This window comes from Neolamprologus brichardi, chromosome 9, assembly GCF_056152115.1.
Source record: "Neolamprologus brichardi isolate AB-2024 chromosome 9, ASM5615211v1, whole genome shotgun sequence".
Classification (NCBI taxonomy): Eukaryota; Metazoa; Chordata; class Actinopteri; order Cichliformes; family Cichlidae; genus Neolamprologus; species Neolamprologus brichardi.
The window spans coordinates 12,262,141-12,288,868 of NC_142112.1; the positions used below are offsets into that span (position 1 = coordinate 12,262,141).

The window sequence follows — 26,728 nt, forward strand, 5'->3', positions numbered from 1 at the left end:
ATGAGTGTTAAAGTTACTTCATTTACCATATACAATCATATCTCATTAGTTAAGCAGTAATTTATTTTATAGTAATAAAACTCCATTGATTGTTCATTACCACCACATTTTCAAAACCTGAACAAGTGGTATACATTCCCTTTAATGATATTTGAATCACTAAATGTTCTTACGCTGCACTCAATATAATATATACTGCATAATAGACTGTGCAATAGCCTAATCTAAGTCGAATGCTCAACATTACTCAGTACTTCCTATTGCAGTTGTTTTCGATATATACACACCGGCATACTGTCCTGATATGGCCAAGAATTTACATATTAAACTCAGGCCCTGTCAGCAAACATACAGAAACTCACAGGAGGTCAGTGCAGACAGAGACAGACGAGTAGAGACAGACAGAAGCTGAAGGAGTGTTGTGCACGTGTTATATTATCCATGGCGTCTACGCTGTGTTGCTAAAAAAAAAAGCCCTCTGCCCGTACCAGTCCAGCGGCAGGAGAACTAATATGCAACTTAAAAGTATATACACATACTGTACATCTAAAATACAACAAATGCATAAAAATCATATCATCAAGTGTTAGTAAAAATACTGATGCAGTGGGCAAATGTATACACTGTAATGATAAAGCAAATAGGGAAAAAAAAATGCACATAAATTCCTCCGCACGCTCCTGTCAGAACTCAAAGCTACGGTAAAGGCTGCGGCTGTCGGATACTTGATAGCAGAGCTGAACTGTGGAGCTAACATTTGCCTTCATATTTGGGATTGACCACAGTCGTCACGGCGCTTTTGTAGATTGGATTTTCACCCTGGAAAAGAAAAGTTGAAATTTGGTCAAATTCTAAAACTCAATCAAACCATGCATGTTTGTGTGTGTGTGTTATTCTTCCAAAAACACTGGTTATGATTAAACATACAAAACTTGGGATATTCACAGAATTTACATGTCAGTTTTTGTTGTATCACACTTAGCAAACAGACATGCTTTTGTGACCACATACTAAACACCAGAAGGTAAAAATCACCAAGCAACTTTGCTTGTCACAGCCTGTTCATGCAGTCTTCATTAATCTACTCTTAATATAGCTGCAGAGTCTGTAGGTCTTTAAAAAGACAGGTGAGAGAGAGAGAGATCACAGCACACACATAAACAGCCCGTGCAGGGAAAACCAAGTGGAAAGTAAAAGAAATACAAACTTAAAGAACAGCAGCTTTACGTCCATAGTTTGGGTTCTGGAACTGATTGATGGGACTCTTGTATATGGGGTTCTCTTGCTATGGGTGCAGATGAGCACAGGGCAGAGATGAATGAGGAAACAAAGAGTGACAGTACAGGAGAGAAAAAATACAAAAGGCGAGATCAAATGAAAAAGCAGGAATCAGGTGCGGTGACAGAAGAAAAGACAGCATGTGAAATAGAAGGAATTTAGCTGGAAGCTCTTATTAAGCAATGAGCCACCAAAGCATTTTTCCTAACATAGCTCATCAATTATTCACTTGTTCACTTGCAGTCTTTCTTGTCTTTTTGCTTTTGGTTAACTGGAAGTTGCTGAAGGTGCTCAAGCACTTAATCCTCCCCTCCCTGTCTGGCAGTTTCCCACCTCTCAAATAAAAGGATAAAAAGAACTTGCCATCAGATTAAAACATTTACAAAAAAACATGAAGGGCACCTGTGATGTTTATTTTTGTTGTCAATTGCACCTAAAGACCCGTACTGAATGTATTAAAGTGTTGTTGCAGCTTAAATACAACTGCATCATGTCAATATACACAACATATATATATAAATAGATCATAACTGATGATAGATACCTAAAAATTATAGGATGAAGATAAAAACAAATCAAACAAAGCATCTGGGTATGATATTTGACACAGACGTCTTCCTTTTATCTTGACAGGGAGCGGGGTTACATGCACTCTTATTTTTCAAAATTACAGGGATGTGGAGCTTTAGGCCACGCTGCCTGTGGGAATAAGAAAGACCCCAAAATGCAGAGCAGCTTTACTGCTGCTGATTAGAGACATCTGCACCATCAACCCCATTATTCACTGCAGGTTTGACAAACTCCTGCCACTAGATGGGGGAATATTACTGCACATGGAATTACGCTGAAATCCAGATTTTTGTTATATAGATATTGGCAGATGATGTGGAAGAAGCAGGGAGGGGAGGTATGCTCAGAGTGCATAGCATTCCCAAAAAAGTCCACACAGTCTTCAACATTTTTCCCTCTTTATTTTGAGCTCCGCTCAAAAGCAACAAATACAGTCTGTGTGTGCAGCTGTGGGACGGTGGAGAGTGAGAACAAGATACTTGATAATGATTTCGAAAAGTCTGCAAATCTCATCCGTTGCTAAAAAACAACAAAAGATCTTCGCAACTTAATTCTCTGACAGTGGCTGCTGTTGCTGAGCGGCCAACCGACACCTGTTTTCCACATTTAACTTACTAACCTCATCCAATAAAACCAAAACTAAAACAATCAAAAATATTGCTGCTCGTCTTTCACAGAGCCACTTCCTGTTCCAGGCACTCACCGTGTCCCATTTGGCGTTCATCTTCTCCTTTTCAAACTTGGCGAACTCTCTTCTGTCGTGGATGATCATCAGCAGCTTCCAGATCAGCAGCAGGGCTAAGCCAATGAGGACAATGCCTGCGACCACGCCGGCCACAATGGGGATGATGTCAGGACCGGAGGGGCAGTCTGAAAAAGAGCAGGGTTCAGCAGGCAGCTTGAAATCGCAGTGCAGCAAAAACACCATGGGAGTAACATACCATCACACAGCTATATGTGAGTAAACAAAAGCTCTATTTTTGTAAGCCAACCACCACGGCCCCTGTAATTAGCTTTTTCTGTAACAGAAACCTTCCACACCCTGTTCCCAGTGAGCCCAGCCCTTTCCTTACCCAGCTTGTCGACCACATGGACTTCCCTTTCCGTGTCGTTGACAGCGTAGGTATAGTAGAACCAGCAGTCATTGGCATCCCTCTCCTTGCAGTGCATCACGGGGTAAGGGTAGTCATTGGGCTGCGGCAGCTTGTTCCTGTCCTTCACTGTAATCAGGTTAAAGTAGCTGCACTCCTCTTTGCATGTTTTCATCTTCTCACCGGTGCCAAACGCCCGGCACTGGACACACAGTCTGGAAAGGACAAGGAGTGTTGTTAGCAAACACTCAGTTAGATTTGCCATGTGACAACAAAAAAGAAACAACTGCAGCAGCCCATCTACCTCCTTGTTGTCATGGAGTCAGTTAACGTAGCCTTATTTCTTTATTTTATTTAGATTTTTGATCATTTTCTTTTTTTTTGTTATTTTTTTGTTATATGTTGACACGTTATTATTAGCAATGAATATATGACAGATCAGCTATTACTAAGTTCTTATTTGCAGTGGATATGCAGTCAGATTTTACTCAAAGCTGATTTACGTACATGTACTTGCATAGTACAGAGACATTATGAGAGCAAACATGACACTTAAAGAGAAGTGTTCTGCAGCTGAACAGGAACACACATGCCAATCACTCTATTATTTTAATGCATGCACACAGTAGAGGTTTGCAATAATTTCAGTGAGCATGCACTCACAGCTGTAGTAAAGCTGTAGATATCTGCACCAATCACTACAGCATCTTGTCAGCACTCCCAATTGAGCCTTTAATTACCTTGTGATGCCTTGTGATTTATAACTAGGGATGGGTACCGGTATCCGGTGCCATCTGACATAAACGGTAGTAACCAGACCGAAAAGCAGCGCACATTTCGGTGCTTTATTTCGGTGCTTTTTTTTTTCCTGAGATGTCATACACTTTGAATTCTAGCCAATCATTTTACGTTTCCGAGGATAGTAGGCGGGCCCAGGTACGTACGTTCTTTTAGAGCAGAGCTACAGATTAAAAATGCCCAAGGCAAAGCGGTCAAAAGTCTGGCTGTACTTCACAGCAAAATATGCAAACTCAGCAGCCTGCAACAAGTGCTTTGGGGTGATACTGTGATGCTGTCAAAGGAGGTAACACCTCAAATCCGATGAAACACCTGGCGACGGATAGCAGGTTTTTTAAAAGCCGAAAAATGCGCTGTATTTGATAGCTTGCTGCGAGACCTCACATCGAGCGCATCTACTGCGGGTGTGGTGCCTGTTATCGGACCCAGAGTTAGCAACATCCCCCAAAAACCCGAAGAGGAGAGTCCTGGCCCCTAGCCCTGACAGAGTAGCAGAAATGATGACGGATGATGATGGCAGCAGCAGCCGTTCTTCTCTGCGTGAGTAGCTTAATGTTGTTGGTGTGTAATTTACGTTGAGTAGGCTAACCACGTTATTACATTAATGCATGTAAGGTGAACTAGCAAACACATCGTAGCTACATGCAGCTGTCTTCTTGTTTGATGGCAGATACTCCCTTCACCCTGGCCAAAAAGGCTAAAATGACCAAAGAAAAAGTGGAAAACAGTTAAACATGAGAGGTTTTTGGACAAAGTTTGTGTTTTTTCCATTGTTTAAGCACTGCTTCCAGCCAAGAGTGATGCCATATATGCCCCATAGCTGCAGAAAAGGCTAACATTGTTATCTTTTTACAAAAAAAACAGCTGAACATGAGAGGTTTTTGGACCAATTTTGTGTTCTCCATTCTTTAAGCACCGTTTAAGCACCGTTTAAGCACCGGCACCATTTTAAAAGTACCGGCTTGGCACCGGTATCGGATAAAACCTAAACGATACCCATCCCTATTTATAAGTATATTTTTTTAAACATCAGACATATTTTGCTTTTCTATAGTAAATAAAATATGGGTTTATGAGACTTGCAAATCATTGCATGCTGGTTTTATTTACATTTTACACAACTTATCATCTATGAAATATATGCAAAACCAGAACTATTTCTACACATCAGACTTACTTGTGTTCAGCGCAGACTCCTGGACAGGTAGGGCAGGTTTCACATGTGGGACCCTGGAACTTGGGGTCTGTGCACTTGCAAACGCCACACTCACATCTTCCTCTGCCGTTACAGATCTGCTTGTTGGTGGCCAAACATGTGCTGTTGTCCAGAGAACAGTCACAGGCTCTACCGCTCCACATGGGGTCGCAGATACACTCCCTGCACACGCATCGTCCATTCCCTAAGGAAAAAAGTTAAAAAAGGAAAATTGTGATTAAATACTGTAAATGGCCTGAACACTTAAATGAAGCCACAGATATAATCTGTAACATTGACACACTCACCTCCACACAGTTTGTTTCCAGAGCGGTCACAGTTGAAGTTGTCACACTCGCAGAACTGGCCGCTGTACCTTTCCTCTGGGTTGGGTCTCTTCTTGCACTCGCATGTGCCGCACACGCATTCTCCGTTGTTGCTGCAGATGTCCGTGCTGTTGTCTTTACGGCAGGTCTGATCCATGTCGTCTGTAGCCATGTCGTTGCTGCTGCATTCGCAATTTCTACCCACACGGCCTTCAAAACACCTGACACAATAAAGGGGAGGTTGTGATGCATTTTAAAAGAAGTCCAAGTACATGCGAAGGCGAGAAGTGAACGATGGCATTTTTCAGCAAAATATCTTTTGAATTAAAGGCTTACCTGCACGCTCCACACTCAAAGGTCCCATTTAAGGAGCACTTTTCGCTTTTTTTAACAACATCGTTATTCTGGCATTGACAGTCACAGATGAAGTTGAGGATAATCTCCACCTCCTCTGTGAATCCCAGGGGCTTTATCTTGATGGTCTCACTCTTGCCTTCATTTGGACAGCCCTTAGATGTCACAGTGATGTTAAAGTTGACCTGAATAATGGAATAAGAAAGAAAGCCTAAATGAGAGAAGAATGGTGTGAAAACCGAAATAGAAAATATGAACTGTGAACTGCAACAACAAGAAGCCATTCTGTATTTCCCACCTCGTCTCCAATTGAGATATTGGAGCACTTTCGTCCATCGTCCTTGTCGTTAACCACTCCGTTCTTACACTGCGATTTGTACTCTATCTCCACTCCCTCTGGAAGCTTGCTGTTGTCTAGAATAACTTCAGATGAGAGAGACTGCCAAAAGCCAAAAACATAACAACATGAAGGTTTTTTTCCTGCTTTGGAATGTCATCTGGTAGCTTTGTTTTGACAGAGTACAACACACAAAGGCATGGCTGTAGGTTAAATGAGAATACAAGTACAGAAAAGGTTCCAGCTCAGTAATCGCTACAAGATTTTAACAGAGTTCATATGAGGAAATGATAACTTGATCAAGGTTTTATGACATTATGCTTACAGCAAAAAATCTCAACAATGTACTTACATTGTAAGCGTCTATGATGAGGTTGATTACATTGCTGGAGTTGGCAGACAGTGTACCCACTGCAGACTTTGGTATCAGATTCTTCAGTTCCTGTGGAGGAAGAGGCATGTTCAGAGCAAAACTTCAGAACTCTATTAATCTCGTGGCCTCAGAAAGAGACACAAGTTGTTTCAACTTACACTACAGCCCACAAAAATAATTTATTGCAGATTCTGATCACACAAATTTCAACTATTGCTTTGATGGGTGTTCACACTTCGAAAGGTGTGCCTAAAAAGCAACAGCTTGTTAGCAAGAAATAATGAGAACTTCAAGGGGATGGTAGTCTTCACTTAGCAGATGGCTAAGCTTTTTGCAGATGTTTTTGTTGCACTGGACAAACACATGCATGCTTAAAAAATGACAATGAAGAAAGACGTGAATGAGATCACAGGGATAACAAGAAGAAGAACTAACTTGGTACACAGGCTGAAACTCCTCTGTGACTGCAAAGATAGTCTGAATGTTGTTGTCGCTTAGCTTCTGCACCAGGTGAGCAATTGAGGGATAATCCTTAAAAAGACCAAGGAAGAGAAAAAGCCATATTTACAAAATCAACACAGCTAACCTGTACAAAACAATCAAAGCACAAAGGAACTGCTTACATAATAGTGGCTCATTGTGTACACATTGTCCTCCAAGTGACATTTTCCATCATTAGGCAGTACAATGCCTCCCAGTTTGCCATCTCCAGCAAAGTGGAAACCGGCATCAGTGGAGAACACCAGCAGACGCGTAACATTCCTCCAGCCAATTTCCTTCTGATAAATAAAAGAGAAAATATATTAAGGAATTACCAGAACAGCTTAATATGTGACACATCTTTGACTACATCCACAAATCTCCTTATAAACACTAAGCGCTCATAAAATACCTTTTTGACACTACATCTAAACACTTTTACTGGCACTATATCCCTCCAAGCAAGCCCCGTAATGACTGGAAAATTACTTGAGAGTGAAAATTTCCCACAGGATCACTTTCCTTTTCTTGATGCTTACCCCGCAAACAGCCACTTGCATGATGGCGTCAAAGCCCCCCTCTGGAGAGTCCAGGTTTCCTGAGATTTGCTGCTTGCCCACCAGAGAGTTGAACATATTGCCGTCACTGGTCAGACTCAAGACATTCTTGTAGCTGAAGGGGCTGGTGCAGTTCTGGTCCCCTGTGCACGGGTTTAGCAGCTTGGATGGAGTGGTGCTGATGTAAGGCATGACCGTCTTCTCCACAAACGAACCAAAACCTGCAAAATAAATTTAAAACTAAACTAGATGTTTGCTTTGACAATGCGTATGTCTGTAACTGTGGGGTTAGGTGTGAGGCACAACGGCCTGATTATCTTTTAATCCTGTATATGATTCGTTTTTTGTTTTTTTGCTTGTTTTTAAATGAGAATTGAATTGAAAAGAACTTCATCCAACCTCAAAATTGCTTTAAGAGTATACCTCTAAACTGTCTATCTATTTATTTTTATAATTTCGAGGGGGGCTACAAATGTATATTTGTGCAGTTATAAAAGTCTTTCTTTACTTGTTTAATTACATTTTATAGTGGGAAAATTAAACAGGTGTTATTGATAATCCTCACCTATATGAAAGTCACTGGTGATCTTTTTCATCTCCAACATGAGACTGGTTCCCAGGTTCTTGACATTCTCCAGATCATCCTTCATTGAGTAGGACAGGTCCATCAAGTAGTACAGGTCAATGGGATAATCTTCAGCTCGTTTGAACTTCAAGTCAAAAGACTGGGGCTGACCTACATAAAGGGATTACATTTAAGTTTAAATGAAACCGAGGTTGCTCCAGCCTGGATGCACTTCCAGTGACAGTACAGAATGTGTTCTCACCAGATCGAAGGTTGAGTCTGAGTTTCTGGGGCTGGATCTGAGTGATTTCCTCTGGCTTTGGTTTATTGGTTTCAACCCCAGAAACCTTTTTGCGATTGGTCACACGCTTGTTTGTGAGGATCCACTTCTTGCCGGCTGGATTCTGAATTTGCGAATCATTACAGCCCCTGTCTTTTAAAGACTCTACCTCATCACAACGGGTTGACAAGGCTTCACCCTGTTTGAGGAAGTCCTAAGAGCAGCAGCACAGAGAGAATTAAAGGAGCAGTCTGTCAGCTTAACAAGTTAAAATCTGTTCATATGTAGGCATCTTTGTTATGTGTAAACAAGGATGTTCTACAATGTACAACAAGCCAAATGATCACTTTGGAGGAATCTCAGCTAGAGTGGAGACTAGAAAAGTATAACAGACTACAGCCTACCCTGCGCTCCTAGGTAGGAGCAGTCTTTGTAAATTGGATGAGTGTAAAATACTGGCTTCTTGCTCCTCTGCAGAGATGGGCAGTAACGCATTACTTGTACTGTAATCTGATTACTTTTTCAAGTAACAAGTAAGGGATTACTATCGCAAAAACGGTAATTAGATTACCGTTACTTTCCTGTAGGAACGCTGCGTTACTAAAACCGTGATTTCTTTGCGAGAATGTCTCATGACAGTGACGTAAGCGAGTGCGACGTTCGTGACAACAGCTGTGTGCAGATCAACAATGGATAATATATCAAGTATGGGAGACAGTATGAGCGTGCAGTGTTTAAAGCGTGGAAGTACTGACCTTATTTTGAGTTTGATTCCATAAAAAGTGACAAAAACATTAGTGTCCGTTGTGCGTGGGAAGAAAACTTCTTTTTACAGCGAAAAAAAACCCCTAAACAAGCTCCGAGTGCGCAACGACGTAATGGGAAATTAACAGAGAAACTCGCGGATTCTTCCACTGACCGCTGCGGCACACCTGCACCAGGGTAAACCTCCGCCTACCCTACTCCTGCTTTACAGGTGAAAATAGAGCAAAAGGACCGCTAGTCTGTGACTTTATTTATTTTCTGCTGTGTTTTACTTGCATCTATTTGAAAGACTGAGTGTAAACACAAAAAATATTTTATTTTATGTGCTGGAATGTGCAGAAAATAAGTTTAAATGTTAAACTCATTTCTTCAAGTCAGAGAATGGTGCATATAATTTAATTTTTACTTGATGCATAAAATTAAAAGATTAAAACTAATAAAACAAGTTAAAAAAAAAGAGACTTTTCCATTTGATTACATTTTGTATGATGGATTATGCAGAAAAAGTAGAATTGGGCTGAAAGATCTATCGCTTTATCACCTATTCAGGTTGTACATCGTGTTTTTAATAAGTAACTAAGTAACTAAGTAATTAATTACTTTTGAAAATAAGTAATCAGTAAAGTAATGGGATTACTTTTTTGGGGAAGTAATCAGTAATTAGTTACTGATTACTTTTTTCAAGTAACTTGGCCAACTCTGTATATCATTGATATAAAAGATTGCTAAAAATGCCACCCTTCTCTTTGGGAATTGACGAATCTATCGATGTTTCAAAGATAACAAAGAGTATAAGCCTAACATAAAACATAAAAATGGCTTCCGCAGCAGTGAGAACAGCTGAACACTTCAGTTCACGTACTTCCTGTTCACACCAGCCACATTTGGCTCCAGCCTGGATGCATTCCCCACAGTGTTTGGCATTGGCACTGATGCACTCATTCCCCTCTAGATGGAAAACAAAGAGAGACGAGAGAGCAGAGTCAGAGGGAGGAGAGGTATAGCGCAGTCGCTGCAAAATAAGCAGTCCTGTTAAGCCCCCGCCTGCGCGCTTACAAATCGGTTCCTCTGCAACACTCTGCGTCTCAATGGTAATGGGAGACAGAGACGGATAATTCCATTTTTTCCATTATCCTCTATGCCCTGATGCTGAAGTGGAGCTCTGCTCAGCGACATCATTAACCCTCCCTCGCCACAGTGGGACTCATCAAAATGAACTGCATGTTTACTATACGAGCTGACATCAACAAAGTGATGTAATTGGGACAAATGAAGGATGCTACGGAAGTATCAAGAGGAAAATCTTACCTTTCTGAGGATTACAGTAGCAAAAGACTCCTAACAACAGAGATATCAAGATCACCTTCAGGTCCATCTGAAAAACACACAAGGGGAAAAAATATATACATCAAGGTGTTCTGGTCTTGACATAAACAGAGCGACTGCTGTTTTGAAAAGTACAATGCCATTTTGACTGTGCCTTTATTTACAATAACAGGATCTGGTGTGCTTGAGTGTCTGAATTAATAATATCCACGGATAAAAAGGTCCACAAGAGTGAGAACGAGTGTCCAAGAGATGACAGATTAAACCTGCAAATAGCTTGGTTATAATTGGAGGTAATAAATTATCCCGTTATAGCGTGCTTGGCTATTCTCAGATGGTCATAGGGTAACAGGCCGCTCATTTAAATCAAACCACTTTCCCTCACGCACGCACACGCACACAAGATTACATCAACTCATCCTTAGCTTGGACTGTACCTATTATTTTTTTCTCTCCCACAATTCCTTTTACTGTAAATAGCATCAGCTTCCTAGAGTCATCCCCTCTGTCGTCGTGTACATTGATCCCTGTCTGACTGCAGGCCATTTGGTCAGCCTGGCTAGTTGCTGTGTGTGGACATATTTTATCACAGATAGCTCAAAGCTGCTAAAATGCTCAACAACTTATTTTAGCAACAAATATGCTAATGCACAAATAAGTAGGCACGAGCTCATAGCCTAGCTAAAACAGCTGAGTTCAAGTTTACAGGCTTTATTTTTATGTATTTTACTTTTTCTTTTCTTTTTTACTGTTTTCACAGTGTTTTGTTTTTATGTCTCTGTGTCACTATAAATTCTGCATAACCGATGATTATATTAAGATATAGTTAGTGCTGGCGTTCTTTAAGATTCGCAGCACCTCTTACTGGCAGACCTACTCAGCCGCAGCTGAGAAAGCTCCTCCACAGAACTGCCAACCAACCACCAGCCAGCAAAGGATCAGATCATGTTGAAGCTAAAACATGTGGAAGGTATACCCAACACTCCATCTGACCATAAAACTGATGGTGAGTCATTGCTAAAATATTCTCAGAATCTAGAAGTCTACCACACTACAGGTCAAGGATCCAAATTAGAGACTGACAGACAGACAGCGGTGAAGTCACAAAACTTTGATTTTAACTTATTTAGACTACTGGCTGCTGCTGGCTATTCATGGAGGCTGCAATAAAAGACCGCATTCCCTCACTCTGTGCTAAAGGAAGCTCTGACGTTCAGTGTTCACTGTGTTGACTGATGCATTCCTAAGCACTTGTGTGAATGTGTGTGTGCGAGTCCGTTTATCCAGACACAGAGGGACAGACGGCCTGTCTACAGCCCCCCGGATTAGATCAGCTGGCTTGGCACTGCTGGGCATGGGCAGCGTGTTCCCAACCTTTTTTGCGCCACGGACCGGTTTATGCCCGACAATATTTTCATGGACCGGCCTTTAAGGTGTCGCGGATAAATACAACAAATAAAACTAGTACCGGTACCAAAAAAAAGAAAATGTATTCATAACACACGTGAAAAGACCCAGGAAAACCGAGTAAACATAAAAACGATAACAAAATAACGCTGAAAACCGATAAAAACCCTGACATTTCACACCTGAGCCTCAACTCTCGCGGCCCGGTACCAAACGACTCACGGACCGGTACCAGTCTGAGGCCCAGGGGGTGGGGACCGCTGTTCTAGTTGGTGTTGGAGCTGGACATTTAATAGAATAAAAAGATCCCATAGCATCTTCTATGGTAGAATACAGATCTATGACCCCAGCTTTAAATGTTGCGAATGATTGGTTTATGTGTAGTCAGTATACAGGGTAAAGAAGTGACTCAGGTGAAAATCCTGATCTTAAAATCAAAGAGGTTCACAAACATGATATTTCTGTGAATGTTTCTTGTTTGCAGTTAGTCAAATAAAAACAATGGCGATAAGACTCTTTTCAGGTGTCAAGTTAGAAAAATAACCATGCTGTCTTCAATCCCATGAAGCTTTGCAGCTGTACAGAGGTAAATAACTACAGTAGGATATAGAGCTGAAGACTGAGAGCAGCCCAAGGAAGGTTCAGGAACAGGTCATCCAGAAGCGTCAGACTTCCCAGACTTCTAAATCAACTAAATAACTTGTCGATATTTCCAGGTGCTTTTCCTCACACACTGTTATATGTTTTAGTAAAATAAAAAGGTAGAAAAACTATTACTTCGAAAACAAAAACCCACCACTGATAAGGTAGGACATACTTGGTGGAAAGTTGTTTATTATACCAAGCATGAATGTTTAAACTCAACTGTAATTTGTCTGTTTGGATTTCACAAATGCAGTTTATGCAATTCATAAATTATAAAATTCAGCGTAGAATGCAATCAGACCAATTTATCAGCTGATATTAGCCATCTGGTCTATTGGTGTCTGCATGCATAACTGCTGATAAATGAAAATTTAACCGGTAAATTTTGCTCCATTGCGGTTTCTTTCACACCTCAAACATTTAGTAAACAATTAAGCAAATACAAGTAATCTGCAATAAATTACAGGTAGTAATAAAATAAACTACTAACTCTTTTATGCTGCGTCCACACCTACACGGGTATTTTTGAAAACGCAGATGTTTCTATGCGTTTGGACCTTTCGTCCACACGTAAACGGCGTTTCGTATCACCGAAAACTGAGATTTTTTAAAACTCCTTTTCTGCGTTTACGTGTGGACGAGAAATACAGAGTTTGTCACGCAACGTCAAAGGTATGTGCCTTTTTTCACGTCGCGCTGTGCTCCACGTTATTGTTTACCTGAGATGAATTGCAGAATGGCAGCTAGAGACAAAATACTGCTAATCTGACTATCTTCAGGTTTTACACGCTTACATACACACACGCAGTTACTGTCCCTCCATTTACAAAGGCAGAGGCGTCACGGTGTAATTATTTTACATGTAGTTGTTTTTTTTCTGTGTAATAATATTCAACATTGCTATCAATACACTTTTCAAAAAATGCCTCTCTGTGCAAAATGGGTTTAAAAACATAAACAGCTGTGGGAAACTGTTTGTCCGTGATTTAGATGAGGGGAACAAATTGTGGCAGGATCAGCCTGATGTTATTTGTATCCAGCTGTAACTTTACTGTATAAAGAGCTAACATCTCCAAAATGTCAGGAGTAGTTTGTCATTACAAGTGTTTGTGAACTAAAAATCAAGAATGTGGGATACTGTTTGTCCGTGATTTGTCCAAGCCCAGCGCTGCTCCCGACGAAGGGAAAACCAATTCTGCAGGGAAGACCTACCTCGGCACTTGTGTAGGTGAAAACAAAGGGAAAATATGCTTCACCATATTTTCTAGTCTTTGGCTTAGCAGTGTCCAAGCGATTTTCCCCCCTTTTCATACTGCGCCCCCCCTAGGGGGGCACTTTGGGAAGCTCTGGTCTACAGTATATCTCAGCTTGTATCCATGTCTAATAGCTGGAGGCTGAACAATTTTATGAAAGGAGTTTGGTATGAGTCGATGAATCAGCAAAGCTAACTTGTCTGTCCAATGACAGCGATACTGAGGTGCATTCTTGAGGATATCATGAACTTTTCCTGTCAGTAAGCCAGTGTTACTGAAACTGTCTTTGAAGTAGAAATTATATTGTTGGTTTCAGACACTTTCGGACAAAACTCAAACAAACTGAAATTGTTTATGAACGGGAAAATGTGATTTCTAGGTCACAACTAACATTAGCAGGCATAATGTTGGTTCCCAAACCTTTTTTGTTAGGCCCCCCTTTGTTTTACAATTAAAATAATAAAATAAAATGGTTTGTTTTTTCTGTTTTTTGAAAGAGATTGTAGTTTTACACACACCCATATGGGTGTATGTGTAAAACCACTACCTCTTTTCAAAAAATGTCTCTCTGTGCAAAATGGGTTTAAAAACATAGACAACCATGGGATACTGTTTGTCCGTGATTTGGAGAGCCCAGCGTGTGCACCCGACGCAGGGGAAACGAATTCTGTCGGGGATACCTACCTTTGAATGATAGCTGTTGTGCAGGTGAAGCCAAAGGCAAGATATGCTTCATCCTATGTTGTAGTCTTTGGCTTGGAAGGAAGGTTTGGAAGCATATTTGGCGATGCTTCAACTTGTCTTGGAGCCCCGTCAAAAAACTTGTCCATTATGCTAGTAGTGTCCAAGCAATCTTTTTCAAGCAACCTCGCCTGATTTTAGTTCGGGAGATGAAGCTATATATATATATATATATATATATATATATATATATATATATATATATATATATGTATGTCTATATGGTTAGTGAAAACTGTGTTTTATAAATATACTCTACTTACTAGGATATCTGAATATCAGATTTTTAAATCACAACATATTGATATTGGTCTTAAAAATCTTATATCAGTCAGGTGCTGCTACAGGATGAGAAACAACACAGTTAGGCTGTAAGAAGAAACCAAATCATATTTTTGTAATTAATAAAATTGCTTGAGAATTCACTCAGACATGTTTTGATATGGTGAAATGTAAAAAGCGTACCTACAAGGACAGAAGCTGTGCAAATAAACGGCAGCACATATTATTATTTATAAGTTCCTAGGAAACCAGGCTTTTAACACACTGTCGTCATCCTGCACTGGTGTGTGGGAGAACTGGTTCCAGGCACCAGGATTTTATGAACATGCAAACTAATGCTAAGAACACGTTATCATCGATAATTCTCTTTGCGCTAACTTTGCAGAATTCATGAGGTTCGAAAAGACCGTGCATCTAGAAGTATGCTTTCACAAACAACCTGGTAATTTTTACTGTGAAAAATATATGAATCAAACTTGGTAATGTGTTATTACATAACAAATGTAATGACTTTAATGTGTGAGTAGATGGAAAGGGTAATATAGATAAATTCCCTGACTACAGCAGAAAGAGCAGTTACTTTAACTCCCTGTCTCCCCCCCACTCAGACGTCTGCATACATACATGGAAATTTAACTCTTCACACACACCTGAACTGTGACTAGTGGCGGCCCAGCGTTTCGTAGGCTTCTGAAGGCTCTATCAGTTGGCAAGAGAAAGTGATGTATGGCAGACGCTGTGGTGCGTGACTAAAATGGGCTGAGGCATTCCAGAGAGCCTGAACATTGCCTGACCAGGATAGTAACCCATAACACTGTTACTGCACTTTGGGGAAATGTGAGCTGTTGTGACACCCACGATGCATAAACAAACTCCCTCCATCCTTGTCTCTCTTCTTGCCTCCATTTTCCTGATTAAACCCGATTACAAACCCACTTTTTCCATTTTTCCACGACTTTTTTTTCATCTGCACATATTGTTTATGACTTGTTTTTTTTTTCTTTTTTACATCAAGTTAACAGATATTAGCTTGAGGTGAGTGGGGGGTGAATCCCTGCGTGAAAATCTGTGGTGCAGAAATTAATTGAGCTGCTTTAAAAGACTGGATTTACTTCCCTTCAAGCTGAGCTGCATTTGCAAGTACTTAGGACTACTTACTTCTGCAAGCACTGCCATGAATAATGACCACTGGAGTCAAGGGAGAGAAACAGGGAGACACGGTAAACCATACAGTGGAGCTGCAAAGAACTGGTTGCTGCTCAGAGTCACAGCTCTCTTTGTGGCTAAAGGCCGGGTGCTTGGTTCCCTCAGAAAGGCTGTTCTTCTAAGTCTGTGAAAAGAGGGAATGGAAAAGAAGGCAAAACAGGAAAGGGCGGTCCACAGCTCAAAGGAAAAAGGGTAGCCTCAAGTCCAAAGGAAAGGATCTCACAGACTTTGCTTCTGCTCATGTATCTCCTAATCCTCTCTCCTCCATTTGCACTTTTACTGTACTTTTACTGTCATTAACTTTAATTGGTAATGACAATTACGTGACTATAAACAGGTCTTCACAGCTTAAGACTGATACATTTCTTAGACACTGAAGGCTTGGAGTTTTTAGTTGATATTTAATTCCAGCATTCCAACATGTGTTCAGTTTCCAGAGTTGCCTGTGGCATATCTTTGGCATCCTATACTCCCATCCCTCCCATTTTCTCTCCCTCATTTCCCTAACGCACTCCCTTGCGCTGCCTCCCTCCTCCCTCATATACCCGGCACAATCGCTCAGTTCACTCCCTCCGCTGTGAGTGGAGCCAAGCCGGTGGCCCCTTTGACTCCACATACCCTTCAAACACAGCGGAGTGGGGAACATGTCTGAGCTCTGAGACGTACAAGCCGCCGGACAGAACTGAAGGAGAATACCAAACAGTGTCTGCCTGTGTCTCTATCCACCCCCACCATCATCCGGAGGACCCTCTCACAGCAGACAAAAGTAATGAATCAGGCTGCCCTCTGAGACCACGAGGATCTGATACTTAAAGTGCTCCCACTCACCATCCAATTTTTGGCTTAAAAGGGCCTCTGTGCCCTAAATAATACTAATGAGACAAAATACAATATCTTTTGGTGCTTCTTTGTTTCAAGGGGATTGATAAAGTGCAGACAATCCAATTTAGTAGTCGATGTGAATTTTTGCACAGAAGAAAAGAGTAAAACACTCCAGGTGACAGCGGTTGAGAAATGTCATAGTTTCCACGTTACATCAGCATGTTAGTTATGTGCGATTCCTCATAAGAAAAAGCTTCCAGAAATGGAAAAAACACTAAAAATAACTGGCCCGAAGAATGAGGCTGAAAGGCATGAGACGGGATGAGCAGTGAGTTTTCTTTCCCATTTTTAGCCTAAAAAACATACAGTCAATATTCAGCTTCCATTTCTATTTTCCCATTGCGAGAAAACGATCCAGTGGTTCTAAGAGCGGCTAACTAGTTTTTCATTGATTATGGGTAAAATATGTAATATAAAATGCATTCTGAATATTCAACTAGAAAACTGACAGAAGCAACAATTACCCAGTAACTGTAACATAAAAACTGCAGCGGCATAATAGTGATGCGCAGATTTGCTAAGATCCTGACCTATAACGGCCAGTATTAGCTATTTGACAATAATTTCTTATCTACATTTATAAATTAAGAGATTCAAATGGTAAAGAAGACACAGGAGAAAAACACCCTGCAACCATGTTATTGATGCTGCATAGTTTGTCTCTGCAGCTTCCCTGTTGGGAGCACATTTGAAACACAATGACAAGCAGCATCTGATCCAAGCAGAGCCAGGCAGAGCCTAAGAGAGTACATGAGTAATCCACCTATTGTGCCTAAAAACAATATTAAACTTTATTATCAGACTCAGTGAGACAGTATCAGCTGATATATCTGATTTTTAAATCACCAGATGTTAGTACTGGTATCGGACTTATAAGTATAAGTCAGGTTCCTTTACTTATTAATTCAAAGCCATCGAAAGAGTTATTTGTAGCTAAAAGTAGTCCATATATCAGCAACAGTCACTGAATTCCATTCAAATAAGCTAGCTTTAAATGCTAGTGAAATGCACTCATGTGATTTGTATAAGATAGAGAGCACATGATTTCAAAAACCTTAACAGTTGCAGGCAGTGGCATTTTAGGCATCTTCTTTAGTAAGTAAATAAGAAAAAAATGTGTATTTATGCACTTTCTGCTTCACTGCAAACCCAACCTTGAATTTGTTTTTGCCATTACAACCCTAGCACCTTTAAAAAAAAGTGTGCTGTCACTCCTGATGCTTAAAGCAGTGATGTGCCATTATATAAGAATAGCTGCTGACATTTGAGCTATTAAAGGTGATGGCTCATTTACATAATAGAAGCAGTCTAGCTGTTTTGTTAATAAGGAATCCTGTTAAAAGGTGTTTCAGGCAATGTCGAAATTTTCCAGAATAGTTCCCTGAGAGACCCGTAATTATGCACAGTGTGATAGTTTAATAGAGTAATAAGGATAATAGCTACAGCCTAAAAAACAGTTTTATCAGCGGTTCGACGGAGAGCCTGTTGCTGGCCTTAAAAATTCTGCTGCAGCTTTTCACACAAAACACTTAGCCACGCATGCTCTCTTGAGCCCTGCCAACATTCTGCTTGTGTGTGACAGAGGCTAAAGATATACTTCTGAGAAGGGATATTGCATTTGAAGGACTTATCCACTCAGATAATCTATAACACTTTCATAGGACTGGTTTCTTTTTTTCTTAAAAAGAAAAATGCACATCAAACTGGGTTTGTATCTCATCACATCACGTCCTCGCATAGTAGCTAAGTAGAAACAATCGAAACCCAGCCACAGCCTTTGGTGGAGGGCCAAGACCATATCGCTATTCAGGGCTCTATCCCTGTGTTGAAAATAGCTAACGTTATTTTGGACTCGTCCTCCCTGCCTGGCCTCTCCAATCTCTCTTTGGTTTGACACAAAGTTAATCACAAACCTCCCTCGAGCCTACAAACATATAACCAATTTAATGCTTGTTTCTGTAGAAATAACGACACACTTTATTCTGTAGCATTCTTGAAAAAAGAATTGCTGTTGAAGTAAGGCCGATTTGTTTGACAGAAGACAAGCTTTGTTTCGTTTTAAGGAGCCATCTGTTTTACCATTCACAGCAATCCTATAAAAGCAGAGTGAAACAAGGCAAGAGGGTCCAGTTTTTACCACTACCAACCACCAGTCTAAACTGTAGGATGGCTGTGGAAATCTTGTGGGGTTATCTTGCTGTGACAGTGTGAGCCTTGGGCTCAGTCTGTGGAGCTGGGAGCAGCTGTACAATAAGCCCTTCCAAACTCCCTGTCTTTGCTGACTCTGTCCTTCCTGCTCTAAAACACAGGAAGCTAAAGAACGTACAGGAAGCCTGCATCAATATGCCTGGAAACCAGCCAGGCATGACATATATGGATGTTCAGTGGGAAATAGGAGAACAAAGAAAGTTAATGACAAGCGAGAGCTTGTAGGAAAAGGCTACTTTACTACAAAGAGGTGAAAGTGTTGTGATCTTCCAGAACAGCAGCTTATTGACTTTCTGAATGTAGCGTGTCTGATCTAAACCTAAACCAGTCCATCACTGTAATCGGAATTGTGCAAGAAGCTAAACAAACTTGGAAACTGCTTTAAACAACAGCAGCACGGGAGCCAAAGGGAGCGACTGGAAATTAACGGACAGCTGAAGCATTTTTTTAATTCTACAAAAATCAGAGCAGAAACTGGGCTGACAGCAGCCTGCCCATAAATATTTGCAGCTGTGAAATGATTAATGAATTGTCTGTTGGGATGGAGACAGGAATAAACATTATTTCTCCAGTAGAGTCAGTAATCTGGGCAACTGCTGACTAGAAATAGGTCAATTCTCCAGGTCTATGCACTAGATGAGACAATTGCAGCAATTCCAAGAGATTGACGTTCTCTTTGTTACAGAAAAAGGACCAACATTGCCAGCTGCAGTCAAAGAAGGTGGTGCTTGAGTATGTCTGGCTATAACCATGAGATCCTCTCTGGGGAAGCAGCTGGGTGATATCAAGGACTCACACAACAGCATGTTAGTTCTGGAGGTGTGAAGCTAGTTGACTGTCAGTGACTTACTTGCAATACTAGAGTGAGGCAGTTGTCCAGTAGTAACTCAATCACAGATGATGTCATTCTCTCAGACAGATTGAAAAAAAGTAAAGTTTTGTTGATCCTGTTCATCTGGACATTCAGCCGCTGTTTAGGTATTTTAATCAAGGCTATGAATGTAGACTACATGGTGGCAATCAAAGAGAACACACTCAAAGGGAAGAAACTACAGTACCAGCGATCTGACATTACATGTTTTTTTACAGATATGTGGATGGACACATGTAATAAAGAAACTTTGACATTTGGTTTCACTGCATGAGGCCACCCATGGACACCTCAACTGTTTTTCTATGGAGAGCCTGCTCGAAACCACAGCTCATTAAAGACACTCAGATGTCTTTCATTAGAGCTTCATGCTTCACACTAAAAGTGAAGGACCTCCCCTTCTGCTTCCAGGAGAGACTGGAGCAGTAAACACTTCACAGCTCAAATTGTTCCTGTTTTATGTGTTCATGCATGCACATGTGATTTAGACAGACACATGGGGAGAGATTATTGCTCAAAAGAGGACTTGAGCATGAAGATAGATTCTGATGTCAGCAGTTTTACTATTTAATGACTGCAGCTAAGAGCCTGCAAAAACCTCTGTATATAATACATTTAATAGATGTTACCTAGGGCTGGGCCATATCATGCCATTCATGGTAATACGGTATAATGTTTGGCAACGATAAGAAAATGAAATATCGCAATAGAATATGGGTAAAACGTGCATGCGCAGTGCCTTTGTTTTCATATGCACAGACGGAGAATGAGAAGGGCGAAAGCGGATCGTTGAATGAAACAGATGAACCAGAACTGGTTTGTAAGAAATGTTACAACTTCAGTGGTGTGTAACTTTTTTTAGCTTTCGTCCGTCAGATACACAACAAAGCGCTATTTTTGGTAGAGCATGCTAGCGGCTGTCGTTATTACCGTGTTTTTTGGAAAATACCGCGCACTTAAAATCGATCCTTTGATTTTTCTGAAAATCGACAGTGTCCCTTATAATCCCGTGCGCCTTATGTATGAATTCTGGTTGTGTTTACTGACCTCGAAACGATTTTATGTGGTACACGGCGCTGGAATATCTGTCAAATGTTTCAGTACAACTTTGCTAAGCTACAAACCCGCACAGCTTGATGGATTGTCGGAGCATTACGGCTATCGTAGGCAGGCGCCTCGCGGAGTGATACGTACTGTGCTTCAACATAATATTACCGTGTTGTGTGTGTGTGTGTGTGGTTTTTTCTTCTGTGGATATTATACATGGTTATGCAGAGGATATGTCGGCCAGTTTCCACTGGAAATGCCTTTTGGTTAAACTGTCAGCAAGGAATTTGCACTGTTACATTTTTATATAACTTTAATGCACATAAAAAACAGCTGCTTGTTTAAGTGAAAATACATTGATGTTGGGGGGGGGGGGGGGGGTTGCACTAATAAAGTTGTGGAGTTGTAAAGTATTTTGTCTAGTGTCAAATATATCGGCAGTTATATCGTGATTGCAAATTTTCAAATGCATATCATGATAAATATTTTTGGTCATATCGCCCTGCTCTAATGTTACCCATTGTATTATATTGTAATAGAATGCACCCCCTAAATATCTCCTACTGTTGTGGTAGAAAAAAGTAGACTCTCTTTTAATTTTAAGGTTTTATGTTAAACATTTCTTTTGGCTGCTTCCTTATTCACAATGGATCACCACAGTGGATGGCTCTGCATATCTGATTTGGCATAGCAATAACACTTCTGGCGCAACCCTTCCAGTGTGTCTTAAAATTAGGTAAAGACAAAGACTTCACATATTATACTGTGCTATTATTTATTTAACAAATTTTTTAAGCCAAATTTTAGAGGGCTTGTATAAAAATGAAGTATAGCTTGTACCTTCAGCAGCAGTAAGTTGAAAGAATTATTTTCTGCCAGTCTCTGGCATCGCTGTGGTGACGGGTATTTGTTCATGCACAGCTCTCTTTAGGTCCCATTGCAGCATTTCAATTGGATTGACGTCTGGACTTCGACTGGGCCACTGCAACACTCAGTCACTTTATTGTAGATTCTTGGAAGCACTGTCGTGTTTCAGGACCCAGTTTTATTTCAATTTTGGCTTTTGGGCAGATGGCCCCAAAGTTATAAAATACAATAAGCTTATAAATGTTATAAATAGGCGTTCATGGTCAGCTCAATGACTCCAAGGTGCCCAAGTGCTGTAGCTGCAAAACAAGCCCAAATCATCATTCCTTTACGGCCATGCTTGATAGTTGGTATGAGGTGTTTGTGCTGATAAACTGGTTCTCGCCACATGGTGCTCTGCATTACAGCCATACACCTCTGCTATGGTCTCATCTATTCAAAGGACACTGTCCCAGAAGCCTTATTGTTTCTTCAAATTTGCAAACCAAAGCTGTGGTGCCATGTTTTTGTTTTTTTTAGAGAGAAGACACTTTCCTAGCGCGCAATGGTGTTCAGTTCAGTTCTAATTGTACTGTCATGAGCTTTAACATTTAAAATGACACCTTTAGAGTCTCATGTAAAATGCCTGCAGATCAGTCAGTAACAGTTATTAGTTAAAGTACCAACGTGCTGCTCTGTGAGATGTCAGCAATCTAAGACGTAGTATGTTCTTTAAAATTACAAGGAATAAACTTGGAATGCTGTAAAATCGCAAGTTTGAGTGCAGTTGGGGATGTTTACTGCACGCCATAGCTGTCTCATCTCTCATTTCCTGTCATTTCCCTGCATTTGCTTATCTGACAAAGAAACCCAGCGCAAACAGCGCATGTAATTTTCTGTCCCGCTAAACACAAACTGCCTCTATTTGTAAGTTACACAAACTCACGGAGCCTTCCAGTTAAAAACTCACGCTGTCACGATAATAAACAAAGAATGACAGAGTTTACAGCCCTGCAAATGTCTGCTGTCATTTACTCGCAGCAGAAAAAAATCTTCGTTTTCTCAGCAGACCTTGTAGAGCCGAGGTCAGCGTTAACCGCTTCATACCTCCCTGGTGTTTCCGGGGCTGATTTTAGAAAGAGGAGGCACCCCGTCTAAAAAAAGAACAGGGAAGAAAAGGGGCTAGAGGTGCACTGGAGTTCAATGTGGTGAAAATATGAGTGAACAAATGTATTTGTGCCAAAAAACTGAGCGCTAAGAGAATGGCACCCAGTAAAGGCAACAAATCAAAGTGATTATATTCTTTAGAAATTGTTGCTCTTATAGGATTTTTAAATCTCATAAGGTTGGAGAACACTTGTTATAGAAAAGACTGCTGAGGTTGGTGCTGGCTGATCGCATGTGAATGTCTCGCTGTTTCAGAGCTCATCAGGTTGTTGACCCACTTTCAAACTCAAGGTAGTTTGGATGGGCACGTGTGCAGGCAATTGAGGTGAATGGCTTTAAAAGGCAATTATTTGTGCCACGTTACATCTTTCCGCTTGAAATATTCCCCTACGGCACAAAGCATGTGTCGCAGAGTGCAATTGTACACATTCATCACTTATGTCTCACAGAGCAACACAGACACACACTGATCGCATCTCTCTCAGTGTAACAAGTTCACACATAACGTGTGTGCCACTCCCCAACAAAGAAACAAACACACTCATGTTCATGGGAAACATCACACATCCAGAAGAAACGCCTGGGTGTGGCTCTGAGTCTAAGTGGCATTATAAATCAGCTGGGAGCCCCCCACCCCCCAGCAGCTGCTCCCCAGGGAACCTGAGGTCACATCTATTCAGCTGGTGGCTACTGGCTACAACTCCCCTCATTGTCCTACATTTACCCTCCTCCTCAGTTAGCATTCCTCCCCCATGTCCTTACTGTCCTTCCTCCAGCCCCATCACCCTCCTTCATATCTCCTTCTACCCCCTCCCCCCTCCAAACTCCCTCCATCCTTGTCTCTCTTCCTGCCTCCATTTTCCTGATTAAACTTCTAGGATCTTTATCTAGTGGTGGTTTCAGTGCGGTGGGCTATATTTACAAGGCCTTCACTCTCCAGCTCTCCTCTAAATGACTGGGGGGGGGGGTTTACTCAATAAATGGAAGTTGTTCAGCCTATCAATCACGCACTGCATGGGCAACAACAAGCAGCAGACAGTAACAGCTCTGTTTTTAGGCCGTTTAGCAGTTTGTTTGTTTGTTTGTTTTTTGCATATATTGGTAAATAGACTGAGGTCAACAGTATTTACAAAGTGGTTCTATATAAAATAAATAAATTAATGTTTTGGAAGTTATGACTTTATGTGACATTGTACCTACATTATAACTAATTCAGACCTTTGTGGCCACTTAAAATATCTTTGTAGAACTATTATGTTTTATTTGTTGCAAATTATCTTTAAAAAGCCATTTTTAATGCCAACGATACTTTTTAACTAGATAAATATAGAATACATTTTAGTCACTTTGCCAAAAACTGATTGCATGTTCCACCTTGTGACAGGAATGTTGTTTGTGTCTGAAGATGAATTCATATCATTTATTATGATATCATCTATTATTATATATTTGGCACATGTTTTGCATATTATAGGACAACAACTCATTTATCTCATTTTAATCTTATTTAATCACTTTTTTGCAAATACCGGAAATCGCTTTTTGGAAGACGATCATATTTACGATCATAACACCGGCACACCGAACACATTAGTACACTTCAGTTTGACTATTAATGACAATGTAACACACTGACACATGGCCAGTAACCACAACTATGCCCCATCGTTTGAAAATTAAAATAAACAGCCAGAATCTTTACATTTTAAATCTGCATGTCTGTCATGTCAAATTAAACCACAGCACAATGCCTGTCATTAGATTATTGCAAACGGGTTCAAGTATCAGTGAAAAAAAACGTGAGCGATGAGAAAAATAATAAAATGTTACAAACTTTATAAACCTGCCATTAAAATGTAACAGTGACAGTATAAACTTATCCGGGCTGGTTACGTTTATTGAAAAAAAGGGGGGGAAAGAAGAAAAAAGAGGAAATAAATGAACGAATGAAGTTTACCTTGGCGCTGTTATTTCATACAGGAGACATAAGCAGAAGTAAGCTAGCGTTTGTAGTCCTCTGCCCGCAGCAGCGGCACAGGCAGACAACAACTATCTGCCCTGCTGGCACCGGGGGCCACTCTCTCCTCCGAAAAGTCACTGGAGATTTATCCTGCTGCTCATTCCTCTCTGCAGAGAAATATGTCGGCAGTATATATGTTTAAAACCAAATATTCGGTAGTTGGAGAGGGAGACAGTATCCGCACACTGCCTGGGCGGACCTCTTTACCGCGGACTAAATGAAGGGGACGAGCGAAGAGTGAAATCCTCAGTCCTCCGCCGCTGCTCCTAAAAAAAATAAATAAAAAATGCAGCAGCATCGCGGACAATGGCACACCGAGCGTTTCCGGTTACAGCTCCTTCAACATAAAATCAAATTCAAATCTTTTTATTTTTTTGTTTATTATCTTTATATTTTATAATTGTACATATAACAAAAATAGGAAAAATAACTTTTAAGTTAAAGATTTGCATAGCCACTTTCAAGAAATAGAAGAAAGCTTTACAGAAGAGTAAGAATTCTCTGGTAAATGGAGATTAATGGGGAATTCCAAAAAACAAAGACAGTGGTAGAAGTCTTTCATTTCTTTTCTTTCTTTTTTTGTTTATTTGGGGTTAAAATTATTGTAATATCTGGGGTAAAATCTAGACCTTCTTAGTACTGTATCTTAGTACTTTCTAAGATACAGATGTCCTGTTAACCATTCCAATTGAAGTTTCACTTCCTCTAATTAAAAAGCTTTCCCAATGCGTCATCAACGTCTTTTTACGTATTTAAAGAACAAACAAACAAACTTGAGCTTTGATATCTTTTGTTTTGAAGGCGTGCGTATTCGTTTAACCGTCTTAATTTTGCTCACTTGACCCTTATGTTGCCTACGTCAACGCTATAGGACAGCCCCACTCACGCTCACACATACACAGTGTGTCGGTATAATACTCAGTCCGTAACTCCAATTAAGTCCACATCTTTAATCACCATCAGCATCATCCTCATCACTATAAGGACAGTTTGCTCTGTACTTGTACCTCACTGAAGCTAAAAAAAAAAAGAGTAGGCTATAAAGTTTAAATACATCTGATTAATTATCTTTTACAGTGTGATTTACTACAAAACATTTTTTAAAAATCCAGTCGTAATTTCTTCTACTCATATTTTAAATATGATAATTTATTTCAAATGTTTTGTTGTTAATCCAATTTAGTTATATAATACAAAGTGATATAAAACCAATAGAAAACAAAAAAATGAAAAAGAATAAAATACTCAGTAAAATATAGTAAACTCAGTCAGCTATTTATTTACTTTAAACTTTCTGATTTGTTATTTTGTGCCTGAGCACTAGTGGACACAGTGGAGGAAAGAAAGTGAGAAAAAATAAACAGTGGGCCGGAAGACCCTCAAATCCTATTTAGCCTCCTGGGAGTGTTTACATGAGAATGCAGCTCTCTATCTCTCACAGAAAGATCTGTTTTAGAAACTACAGCTATTTCTTTCTACTTTTTTCAGGTATTCAGCAGTAGTTTTAAAACTCAAAGTATGTTTTTTTGTATTATTACAAGGATAAACGTTGATATGACTTGTGATATGGCTCATATGGCTCATATAAACGATATGGCTCATATCATTCCAGAGAAACAGAAATTGCTGCGGGTTCCAATTAAGTTGTGATTTTACTGATATACATCACAAATCACACTTAAGTAAGAATGAAGACATTGCTGAAAGGGAGCAAACATTCCCCAAAGAGGCATTTGTTTTGGATTGGCATTTGAATGCAAATCTAGACAATCCTACAGGCAGCTCCATGAGACATCCTGCAAAAAGAGACATGAGTGGATGTTCCAGCAGTGATCCACTGTCTTTCCACTGAATAATA

At 40.3% G+C, this 26,728-nt stretch overlaps 1 protein-coding gene across 2 annotated transcripts; it reads right to left on the minus strand.

The window, feature by feature from the left end:
* itgb1a (integrin, beta 1a) lies at positions 1–25,125 on the minus strand. 2 transcript variants are annotated; one of them, XM_087845927.1, is made up of 17 exons: positions 24,808–25,125; positions 10,278–10,344; positions 9,832–9,917; positions 8,187–8,418; positions 7,925–8,095; positions 7,342–7,580; positions 6,946–7,101; positions 6,758–6,853; positions 6,302–6,391; positions 5,911–6,051; positions 5,595–5,797; positions 5,241–5,479; positions 4,915–5,137; positions 2,922–3,154; positions 2,552–2,718; positions 1,208–1,285; positions 1–819 (listed from the first exon to the last, which is right to left on the minus strand). In XM_087845927.1, exons 2-16 carry the CDS (start codon positions 10,342–10,344, stop codon positions 1,208–1,210), a joined length of 2,421 nt encoding a protein of 806 aa, XP_087702053.1. In that variant the 5' UTR covers positions 24,808–25,125; the 3' UTR covers positions 1–819. The 2 variants fall into 2 exon arrangements, with proteins under 2 accessions (XP_087702053.1, XP_087702054.1); XM_087845928.1 differs by lacking the exon at positions 1,208–1,285.
* Positions 25,126–26,728: the final 1,603 nt, after the last annotated feature.